Source organism: Eleutherodactylus coqui, chromosome 1 (genome assembly GCF_035609145.1).
Source record: "Eleutherodactylus coqui strain aEleCoq1 chromosome 1, aEleCoq1.hap1, whole genome shotgun sequence".
Classification (NCBI taxonomy): domain Eukaryota; kingdom Metazoa; phylum Chordata; class Amphibia; order Anura; family Eleutherodactylidae; genus Eleutherodactylus; species Eleutherodactylus coqui.
This window is the reverse complement of record NC_089837.1, coordinates 128,202,356-128,215,005: the sequence shown is the minus strand read 5'-3', so window position 1 is coordinate 128,215,005 and position 12,650 is coordinate 128,202,356. Positions and strand designations below refer to the sequence as shown.

At 42.8% G+C, this 12,650-nt stretch overlaps 1 protein-coding gene across 1 annotated transcript in view; it reads left to right on the top strand.

Moving 5' to 3' along the window:
* LOC136610626 (uncharacterized) overlaps positions 1 to 11,913 on the top strand; it is a 209,558-nt gene extending 197,645 nt beyond the window's left edge. The window contains exon 9 of the mRNA XM_066589840.1: positions 10,474 to 11,913. Within this exon, the coding sequence (XP_066445937.1) occupies positions 10,474 to 10,566 (93 nt within the window). The 3' untranslated portion in view covers positions 10,567 to 11,913. The remainder of the gene's footprint in view (positions 1 to 10,473) is intronic.
* Positions 11,914 to 12,650: the final 737 nt, after the last annotated feature.

Sequence of the window (12,650 nt, the reverse complement as noted above, 5' to 3'; positions counted from 1 at the left end):
GAAAGTTTTCTCCTGCCTGACCTCGGTTCGCAAGGTTGAGACCGCTGTTCCGCAGTTGGACTGAACATGCTCACGTCCACCAAGGGACCTTGTTGAACTTTGGGACCACCCCCCACTACCTCTTACCTCTTCGGGAAGGGTCATTGTACCGCGGGTGGGACCCCAGCGGTCTCCTGAAAGTACCAACCGACGGTTATCTTGTTGTTTTCACCTCCCTCCTCTCTCTCTCTCTTGCTCTCTCCCCCTCCCCCTCCTCTCCTTCCCTCTCTCCTCCTGTTCTAATGCAAGTCTGTCTGCATAGTTGGTTTCAAGAGGTTTATTTTAAATGGTCCTCAGGAGTCGTCCAGGGCAGGTTCTGTGCACCGCGGTCTCCATCTGGTCAGCTGTGAGCCCCAGTATCCATTCTTGGGGTGGGCACCGCTCTGCACACCACCCCCACTGACCGTCCTAGGACGAATTGGTCTTGTCTTTTTTAATATTGTGTTCTTCACTGCAGTGTTACCTTTCTTCTGTGTCTTACACCTCCCCTTAGTGTTCGTTCCTAACTTTCCCCTATAGCTGTCCCCCCCCCCCCTTTTTTTTTGCTTTCGATAATCTGCCTGGTGTCTCACTGTGCATTTTGATTCCTCTTTCAACAACAGCGCGCCTCCTGGACTCACGATGCCTCCTCCGCCACCTGCTGTAGATGACCGCTTCCGTCTCTCCTCGTTTAACGTGAGAGGGCTCAACTCGCCCTTTAAAAGACACAACGTAGCGCAACTTCTGAGAAAGTATGGCACCAAGATCGCCTTCCTACAAGAGACCCACTACAAGGAGGGTAAGTGCCTCTCTTAGCCGGGTAGACAGTTCCCACAGGGCTTCCACAACCCCCACCCGACATCTGCCTCAAAAGGAGTCTCCATCTTGTTTCATAAGTCCACCACATTTAAGTGCGAGGCACAACACACTGACGGAGAGGGCAGGGCCATTTTCCTGAGAGGACGCCTAAACAATTTCCAGATTACCCTGGCCAATCTTTACACTCCAAATTCTAATCAAGTAGCATGGCTGGTGGGGCAGTTGGAGACTCTCAGAGAATTCGCGGTAGGCCCTATCATCTTAGGAGGGGACCTGAACCTGACATTAAACCCCCTGCTTGACTCGTCAGTCGGGCACTCCCAAATATCACACCCGAAGTTGAGATGCCTACAGAGATGCCTCTCGGAGTTGGGCTTGATTGATGCCTGGCGTCAATGCTCACCCTCCACTAAAGACTTCACCTACTTCTCGCACGTCCACGCCTCGTTTCAGAGGTTGGACTACTTTCTCATAGCCTCTACCCTTCTCCCAATGCTGATAGACTCCTCTATTGCCACCACCACTGTGTCCGACCACGCACCGTTGCACGTTGACCTCAGACCCCTATGCAATTCCCCCCGGGAGTGGAGATGGAGGCTGAATACCTCCCTCCTTGACTCCGAGGACGATAAATCTGAGATCTCCAAGCAATTAAAAGAATTTTTCGAGCTTAACGGGGGCGGTGACCAATCGGTCCCAGTGGTGTGGGAAACGCATAAAGCGTTTATCAGAGGCATTTTGATAGCCCTTGGAGCTAGGAAAAAGAAAAATCAACAAAAAGAAATAGACGACCTTCTGAAGCGTATAGCTAAGTTAGAACACACCACTAAACTCTCCGCCAGTAAAGAAAACCTCTCCAAACTCTCAGACACCAGGAAAGAACTAAATCTTTGTTTAGAAACAAGATTCAACAAAAAGTGTCTTTACCTTAAACATATAACATTTGCCCAAGGCAACAGAGGTAGCAAATATACGACTGCCATGATCAAGAAAGCCCGCACTAGGAATCAAATCGACTCAATAAAAACACACTTAGGCACCCGAGTCACTTCTTCCCAAGATATCGCAGCTGAGTTCCAACATTTCTACTCCCAACTCTACAACCTACGCCCGCAACAGGATCATAATGAGTTAGACGAATCTGATAAACAAATAAAGGATTTCCTTAAAAAGCTTTCTCTCCCCAAGCTGGATCCAGAAATAGTCAACCAACTCCTGGCCCCTGCTACGGAAACGTAGGTTGACGAAGTCCTGAACTCTTCCCCTCCGGGCAAAAGCCCTGGCCCTGACGGCCTCCCCCTCATTTATTATAAATCCTTCCGCACCACGCTAGTACCGCGCCTTACAGAAATGTTCAATGCTCTCCTAGTGGGTGGCGCCCTCCAGAGACAAACTCACGAGGCCCACATCACGTTAATTTTGAAAGAGAACAAAGACTCAGAGATGTGCGGCAGCTACCGTCCCATTTCACTAATTAACTTGGACGCCAAACTATGGGCCAAACTCCTGGCCAAGCGCATGGAAGCCCACATTCCTAACCTGGTGGAGAGGGAGCAGGCCGGGTTTGTGAAGGGGAGGGAAGGGAGGGACAATTGCTTCCGCATCCTCCACACAATGCGCTATGCCCACGTAAATAGAATCCCACTCGCCTTAGTAAGCACCGATGCCGTAAAGGCATTCGATAGAGTCGACTGGCATTACATGAAATCGGTCCTACTCCACTTTAACTTTCCCCCCTCCTTTGTCGCGGCCATCTTTTCCCTGTATGCCGAACCCTTTGCCAAACTGAAAATAAACAATATTCTCTCCCCCCCTTTTGAAATAAAAAATGGCACACGCCAAGGCTGCCCCCTTTCCCCTACCCTGTTCATCCTAGCCCTGGAACCCTTGCTCCAGTTCATCAGGATGGACCAGGAGATACGGGGACTTACAATAGGAGACCAGTCTTTGTCTGCAGCCGCCTTTGCAGACGATATCATTTTCCTAATCACGAATCCGGAAACGGGCCTCCCCAGACTCACCACATGCCTGGAGCAGTTTGGGAGTCTCTCAAACTTTAAAATAAATTTTAATAAATCAACGGTTCTTAACGTCTCGATCCCAAGGGCTCGTTGCGCGAACCTGATGTCTGACTCCCCGTTCTCCTGGTCCAACACTGCAATAGATTTCCTGGGAGTAAGGCTGACAAGGAAGACAGAAGATCTTTTCGCAGCCAACTTCCCCCCACAAATTTCTAAAATTAAAACCCTTCTGCACAAGTATGATCTCCCCTACATCTCCTGGTTTGGGAGGAGAAATATAATAAAATCCTACATATTCCCAACCATTCTATACCAAATCCGGTCACTCCCGTTCCACCTACCAGCACACTTTTTTAACACCCTCCGCAAGATGTTCACTAAGTATATTTGGAGACAAAAGGGCTCCAGGCTGCCGTACAGCCTTTTGATAAAGAGAAGAGAGGAGGGAGGAATGGGACTGCCGAACATCTCTGACTTCTACGTTGCATCTCATATTAGCTACTGGCTGAGATTGACCATGCCAGCAGGAGACCCCTTCCTGTTCCGGATGATCATGGCCATGTATGGTCCCTCTTTGCTGGAGACCTTGTGGTTCCCCAAAAAAGCTGTTTATAGAAATAGGAACTTCAATATGCTCCTGAGGGGCCCCAGTGAAGCGTGGGATTCTCAAACCGAAGTACTAGCGCCACCCCCCTCTTCAGTTTCCCCATTATGCTCCCTTCCTACCTTGATGGGCCGTCCACCGGACCCTTGTTCGGCTAGGCTCTGGCAAAAACTTAGCAGTAAGTCCCTAGGAGAGCTTCAGTCCCTGATCCACCTGAATCCCGGGGAGATAGTAGGGTCTCTACTGCCCGACCAGCCTCTGCCTTTCCTTCAACGAGCTCAAATTGAGGGTGTAATCAAAGACTTTAAGAAAACCTTCACATCTACAAGACCCCTCACAGCCTTTGAGAGGGCGGTAGGGGCAAACAGCGTGTCCGCTGGAAGAATCGCATGCCTACGCAAGCTTTGCTTCCCGCCCTCCCCACCCTTTAAGCCCGCGTTCATCTCCTCATGGGAGAAGGAGCTAAATATTACTTTGTCCTCATCGGACACGCAATTAATCCTAAAGTTCGCATACGGACTCTCCTCGTGCATCATCAATCAAGAAGCCCACTATAAGCTGTTAGTCCGTTGGTATAGGACCCCGCAGTGGTTCGCCGACCACAAGCTCGTGTCTAACAGCAAATGCTGGAGATGCGAGAATGGCACAGGCTCATACCTCCATATTTGGTGGTCCTGTCCTCTCCTGTCGACCTTCTGGCAAAAGATAGCGGACTCGCTAAAAAGAATTCTACCCAACTTTACATTGACTCCGGAGGTGATGTTCTTGTGGAGGCCCTCTGGGGACTTCAGCCCCCTGAGGCACAGATTGTTGGCTCACGCAATCGACGGGGCCAAGGCACTTATCCCCCCCCTGTGGTTGCAAAAACCTCCCCCCCCTCTTCTCTCAGTGGAGGGATAGAATGGACCGGACCTACAACCTGGAGGAACTCTCCAGCTGGTCAAACGGTTCCCATGAGAAATTCCTCGAAACTTGGGGCCCATGGCGCAGAATACGCTCAGAGCTCCCTCACTAGCCCCTCGCGTGTGGGGAGATGGAGGCAAGAAGTCTTGGTTTAGGTACCCGTTTGTGAGGCCCTTATCAAACGAGTGTGAAAGCCAGTACAGATCACACTTAAATTCCCCCCCCATACTCTTCCCGGACCCCCTCCTCCCTCCCCTCCCCCCCTCTGTTGTAAGTCTTTGTCTGTCTACACGTTTGTCGAGACTTGGTCTTTTACAGGCTTAAATGCCGGTTCAGGTCCATTGCCGTATGCCGCAAACCCTGCTGCTTGTTCTGCCAGGGACCTATTGTTTCTGACCTGTCGGTTTATACCTTGTTATGTACCCTCTGTTAAAACTCAATAAAACTTGGATTTAAAAAAAAAAAAAAAAAATTGGCATCTGCCCCCTGGGGGGGGGGGGTGAGGGGGGGGGGTGAGAACAAATGTTTTTTTTCCCACATTTTTAGAGTTACAGAACTTACATTTTTATGTCCTATTATCCTGCAGGAAAAGAAAGACTAATCATATAATTATATCTAGTAGCACCCTATGGCTGTATATGTAGGTAGCTTTGGACCTTTCTGCTATTGTGTTCCACTATGTGTATGAGATATAATAATATTATGTATATAATGTATACTAGAATGCTCTGAATATAGCATAGTAATGTAAGAGAAGAAGTGCTAATGAAATTAGACTGGAATGTCAATCTTTGTTTTTTTTAATGGGACAGCAATCTATCACCAGGATTTGTAATAAGATTAGTTCTCACAGTTTTTTATCCATTCATTTCTTATTTTCCTCACTAACTAATAGTATGAAACCCTTTACTATACATAGATATTAGATAGATAGATATAGATATGAGATATACATATAGATAGAAATAGATATGAGATAGATAGATATGATATAGATAGATAGATATGAGATAGATAGATAGATAGATAGATAGATATGATATAGATAAATAGATATGAGATAGATAGATAGATAGATAGATAGATAGATATGATATAGATAAATAGATATGAGATAGATAGATAGATAGATAGATAGATAGATAGATAGATAGATAGATATGATATAGATATGAGATAGATAGATAGATAGATATGAGATAGATAGATAGATATGATATAGATATGAGATAGATAGATAGATATGAGATAGATGGATAGATATGAGATAGATGGACAGATATGAGATAGATAGATAGATAGATAGATATGAGATAGATAGATATGAGATAGATAGATATGATATAGATAGATAGATAGATATGATATAGATAGATAAATATAGAGATAGATAGTATATAGATAGATATGAGATAGATAAGTAGATATGAGATAGATTGATAGATAGATAGAAGATAGATAGGATATAGATATATATGATATAGATAGATAGATATGAGATAGATAGATATGATATAGATAGATATAGAGATAGATAGTATATAGATAGATATGAGATAGATAGATAGATATGAGCTAGATTGATAGATAGATAGATATGAGATAGATAGATAAATAGATATGAGATAGATAGATAGAACTAGCAATGACTTTTTTTAAGACAATACTAAACTGCAGAATGACAGGAACTTTGTGTTCCTAAAACACTTGTGTCTTTCCTGCCAGGAATATTTATAATGAAAACACGAGGACGAGGGGCACTGTTCAGGCCATTTTAATAACATTAAGAAGCGATTCTCAGTAGGGTTTATAGACTTTTGGCAGATTGTATTACAATTAGCCTTGTTTATCTTGGCACGTAGAATACACTTGTCTATAACTGTGTTCGTAAATGTTATGAGAAGCAATAAGACGTCTCTAGATTCAATCTGTCATCGTATTGCTCCAGCCTCCAGGTTTGTGCTTGAAAACTCATAGACCCTTGAAATAAACAAACAAATGGCAGTCATATGTTACAATTAGATGGAAAGTAAGATAGAAAGGTGCAGAATTAACCTATAGCTATTAGGTCACCTCAATCAATGGGCCAGTATTGGAAATGTATGCAGCCACCTGGCAATTCCAATTAATCACTAGTCATCTGACATGACACAAAAGATATGGGCACAGTGGTTTAAACCTCCTTCCCAATTTCCTGTTCCAAATCAGATTAAATGAGTTGACATTGATTAGTTTTAGAGGCAATGGCCAGTTGATGCTTTTCAATTTGTGATATATTGTAATGTAGGCTAAGCAAATATGGGTTCTTTTAAAGGGACAGAATATTGTCTGCAGCAAGCAGTAATCAACAGTGAAATTGCACTTGTTGGATTTACATGTTGCAAGTATCATGCGGCGATTCATATGGATTCATATGAATACAAGCAGTAATCAACAGTGAAATTGCACTTGTTGGATTTACATGTTGCAAGTATCATGCGGCGATTCATATGGATAGTTCATATGAACCAGTTTGCATTCATATGAACCAGTTTGCATTATTGTTGGTGGCACATACTCTATTTACATGCAAGAATGTGTCGCTGACAAAAGATCATTTTTGCACTCATATAAGATGCAATGAACAACATACAAAAGAATTACTGTTTGTCACTAAATTGCTAGATATTAGAGATGAGCGAGCGTACTCGTTAAGGCAAATTACTTGAGCGAGTATCGCCATTTGCGAGTACATGCCTGCTCGTACGAAAAGATTCGGGGGCTGTCGGGGGTGAGCGGTGAGTTGCGGGAGTGAGCAGGGGGAGCACGGGGGGTGGAAGAGAGAGATCTTCCACCCCCCCCCCCCTGCTCTCCCCTGCCATCCCCCGAATCTTTTTGGGCAAGCAGGCATGTACTCAAAAATGGCGATACTCGCTCGAGTAATTTGCCTTAACGAGTACTCTCGCTCATCTCTACTAGATGTCTTTATACTATGTAATGATTGGAAACAAGTAGAGATGAGCGAGTATACTCGCTAAAGGCAATTGCTCGAGCAAACATTGCCTTTAGCGAGTACCTGCCCGCTCGAGGCAGAAGGTTCGGGTGCCGGCGCAGGGGAGCGGTGAGTAGCGGCAGTCAGCAGGAGGGAGTAGGGGGGGGGGAGAGAGGAAGAGAGAGATCTCCCCTCCGTTCCGCCCCGCTCTCCCCCGCAGCTCCCTGCCCGCCGGCACCCGAACCTTCTGTCCCGAGCGGGCAGGTACTCGCTAAAGGCAATGCTCGCTCGAGCAATTGCCTTTAGCGAGTATACTCGCTCATCTCTAGAAACAAGCATTTGAAAATGAGATCATCAGCCCATGTAAAAGGTTCTTAAACTCATACAAAGTTATCTTTAGACTTTAATTTATTGCAGCAATGTTACATTATATTCCATACAGTATATTATAATCTAATTAGCTGACAATCATCTTTTGAACCAGAGGTTGAGTTATCATTTGTTGCCTGTGCGCTACAGGGTTTTCCTATATTTTTGTAATATAATACACTACTGTTTATTACAATTGCAATCTTATTACGTTTGTTTTTGCTCAGTAGTAGTATAGTATTTGACTTCATTAGATCCAATTAAAGCTCCAACCAACTGACACTTAAATTGAAATATACCTTTTTAAAGTACCGGTAGTAGTAATAAAATAATACATTGGATTACTTCGTAAATATTCATTTTAATCAACATCAAATGTACAAATTAGAGAATTTGTACGTTTTAAAGCAATCATATTAGAATGATATGAGAAATCATTATTACAATGTGAAGTTCATTTTCTTTAAAGGGAATGAACTATTGTTTAAAAAAAAAAATGTCAAACCTTTTGTTTAATTTTCTGTTTTTTAAATTAATTTTTCATGTCATTATCTATACAAAAAATAATAATCCTGAAATGCAGTTTTCACATTGGTCACTTAGCATCACAATAGGCAGACACTTCCTGTTCTGTACAGATCTCTTATAACAGCCATTTAATTAACAGCACAGGCAGAATTAGAAGAAAAATGACACCTATATATAGATAACATAGGATCTAACATTAACCCTTTCCGATCCAATTTGTATCCTGGTTTTCCTAGGGGGCTTACTCTTTTTCTGCTGTAATACAATGGCGCTATCTGCTGGCTAAAGCCAGTGCTGCATGAGATGACACATTGGATAGGCTCCAACAGCAGAGAGGCTGGCAATATACAGTAAGAGAACCCCGACGGATGTCTACCAACATCGGAGCTGTACAGCCTTAAATCATAATGTCTTTAGATGTGAGACAGTGGATTGGAGAGGGTTAACAATAGGTACTGGTCACAGCCCACCTCCTCCCCCATCCCTGCACAATGCCCTCTGCACATTACAGAGCGAGCCCATAACACTCAATAAACATCTCCAGACTATAGGTTATTTTGGTCCATGTGGCTGCTGATAATCATATCACAGAGTGCTGTTAATATGATATAGGCAATATGGCTGCCCCATAATAATGTACAAACATATAGAGATCTACAGTCAAGAAAAAAAATGTTAAGAGAGAGTATGTTTCAGTATCTGGTTCTAATTAGTAAAAACAATCTACGTAGGTGACGCATTCCCTTTAAAGGGATTGTCTGGTTTTCAAGATACATTTTGAAATGCCCTTTAAGGACAGTTGATGTTTATCCTTCTCTCTGTGCCTAACAGAGTTGACTCACTGATTTTAATGGGCACCATGCCATGCTTTGTTTTCCCTATGGTGGCTGGATGAAAATTAAACACTTGTTGCTGTGTTCTCTCGGTCGTTACTAATGGTATAACCTATGCTCAGCCGATTTTCTGCACAGTCTATTAGGGACTCTGCCCCAATTTGGCCCTCATAAGGTCCATAGTTTAATAATGTAATCTGTAGATGCCAACTGGCCTGCCATGAGACCTGCTGAGCAACAGTGAATATGATTGACTTAAGGCCCTTCAATATAAAGGTCTATGATCTCCACCCTAAAAGCACAATCTGAGACAAGCAAATTCTTTGGATTTATTTAAACCTGATGAACATCTACCGATATAATTATAAATACAAACATTGATTAGAACCCCAAAATGCTGACAGTCTTGGCAACCATGAAATGCACAGAAAGATCGGTTCCATAAGACTGGGAGCTGATCTTGCAAAGTAACCGTTGCCTTAGAACAGGATGTTGGAGGGGACCAGGGAGGACATTTTTGGTTGTGTCTCAAGACTCAATAGGGATAAAGAAAGGAGCGGTTGTAATAAGAAAACCCCTTTAAATGTTATTACCCAAACCCATTCCAGAGATGTGAGCACATTTTATAAGCCATGTAACGGTATCTCATATTTTAGACAAGTGCATAGTCAACCTGTAACAATAGCCAACACCCAGGCAGATGTTTGCTTTCATGTCCTAGACCACTGATTGGCTGTTTTACTGCTTTTTCCATGGCATGGTTTTCATAAATATATGCAATAGTCCAAAGAAAGGAGTTTTTTATTACTTTTTTTTACTATCCTTTGAAAACACAGCAATCCAGATAGACGAGGTTTAGATACACAAAGAAATAAATTAGGGACTACGAAGCCCAATTTTATTGCAGTCCAGACCTTAATATTGGTTTGTCTGGACCTGCATTTCCCGGATCTCATGAAGCTAAAGCAAATTGTAGTCCAATAGGTTTAGATAATAAATTGAATAAAATATAAAATATTAACACCCTAATGTGCATATCCACTTCCTGACTATTAATAGCCATGTTTCCTAATAACCATCTGTATTGTTTATGTTATGGGCTTAATAATGCCGATGTTGGATTTTTATTGTATAAATCATTATGCTGGTTACCTGGCATTATGACCAGTAAGTGCAGTGAAATCATGTTTCCCACTAAAACACATTATGACTTCATAGACTATTGCACTAAGAAGACTACCATAAAACTTTACTGAGAGAGGTGTTTACAGCAGAATGGCCCGTAACTTATTTCTTTGCAGTGTTTAGCCCTAGCACTTAAGACATTTAATATTGTATGAGCTGCACCTGAGCATTTCCCAATAGCACGTACAAATCATATTTTATGCCATTTGTTTTCTTTTCTAGAGGAAAGAGCTGATTCAACAGTCACTGAAACTGGAAAACTCTGAACTGAAAGTTCTGGAAAAATATTCAAGACATTCCGCACATTTTCCTTAGAATGGAAAAAACAACCACAAAATTAATAAAGGTTCCAGAAAAAAAGGGCATTTGAATAGGGCTGAGATGTAATACCAGACACAGCCTAGGGATAAAAGTGGTGCTGTTTCTGGGGAAAAAAAGATATGCAAACCCTGCATGGATAATATTGGTGCTGGTAGTTAAGCAGAACAATTTATGAGATTGACACAGCTGTACAAGGACTACTTAATAAGACAAACACAACTAAATACATCAGGACAGGACCAAACAGAATATTATATCCAAACATGAAAAACAAGAACGTCACATTGAGATGCTGGGCTTCTGATTACTGACCGTAGATATCAAATACACATTAGATAGCAGATGATGATGACTGTAATTTAATAAAATAGAAAACACGTAAAATACAATGTTAAAATACATTGGGGCACATTTACTAATACTGGGGGACATTTATTAATGACTCTGCGCCACAAGTCTGACGTAGAAAAGTAAAAAATCTCCTGCGCCACTTTTTCTGGAAAATGGGTGGAGCTATGGGTGGACCGACATAATTATGTATAATTTACGCCACAAATTAAAGGATGCCAGAAATGTTCACCTCTTCGTGTATTCAGAGTACGGTGTGCCGGCAGAAATCTTACTAAGACTGGAATAGGAAATGCTGTGCTTTGTAAATTTCCCGCACTGTTGGAAAGTTAGACAATAGAAGTGCAAATAACGTCAGACAATGTTAAAATTTGCCAAATTCATGACAGCAGCTCATGCTGGATGGCAAAGAGTGTCTAGTCTACATTTATATCACTTATTAGTTGGTTTAGTTTACACCAAAAACTGCGCCTATTGGGGCAGATTTACTATTCAAAATACAACAGTTTTCTGGTGTAAACTGCCAAAAAAACTGTCTTACACGATTTGCACCACATTTACTTTGTGTTTTCTTACTTGCCTAAAAGGTGCATGGGCTAAATTGTGATAAAAATTGTGCTAAATTTTGGCACAATTTTTGGAGTAAACAAGGCCAACTAATAGGTGGTATAAACTTAGACTAGAGAGTCTTAAAAATCAACACATTGAGGCCTTGGTCAGACGACCATTTTTTGCCGCGATTTGCGGATGCACATGCGATCTGCGCATATATAGAACCATTGCTTCACAATGGGATCGGTCACATGTCCGCTTTTTATGCGGATGTCCGATAAATTATAGGACACGAGGAATCGCAGATGGCGCCTATCTGCGTTCTGCGATTCCTTGTGTTCTATATATGCGCTCAATGGGGCCGACGGCAGCAGCGCCGACCCCATTGAGAACATATACTATAAAGATCATTCTCCTTTGCCACAGCTGTAACAGCTTTGGCAGAGAACAAGGATGTTCGCCCATTGAATTCAATGGAGCCGTCAATACAGCCGGCTCCATTGAAAGCAATGGGCTGCCGGCGAGCGCGGGATGAATTTTCGGGAAGGGCTTAAAAATATAAGCCCTTCCCTGAAAATCATCCAAAAATGTGTAAAAATAAAAAAATATATATTCATGAATGGGTGAATGAGAGCTGCCTCTGATTGGTGAGGGCTGTGACCAATCAGAGGCAGCTCATTCAGCAGGCGGGGATTGTAAATCCCCGGCTGCTGAATACTACACAGAGCAGTTCAGGAGAACTGCCGGCTGGCCGCGGCTGAACTCCGGCTGCAGGGACAAGGTGAGTATATATATTTTTTTTTTTTACACATTTTTGGATGTTTTTCAGGGAAGGGCTTATATTTTTAAGTCCTTCCCGAAAATTCATGCCGCGCTCGCCGGCAGCCCATTGCTTTCAGCCAGCTGTATTGCCGGCTCCATTGAATTTCAATGGGTTGGACAGCGCTCCTTTGATCGGGCCCGTTTCACCGAAAACGCTGCTAGCTGCAGATTTTTCAGCGAATCGTCGGCCCGGTCATGCAATTTGCCGATGCGCATCTGTCGTGCGATCCGCAAATCGCGGCAAAAAACGGTCGTCTGACCAAGGCCTTACTATCTCGCATGAGTTGCAGTGGTGAATTTGGCACATTTTAAGATTTTCTGCCTTCATTTGAAGGGTCTAACTTTTAGATAGCATT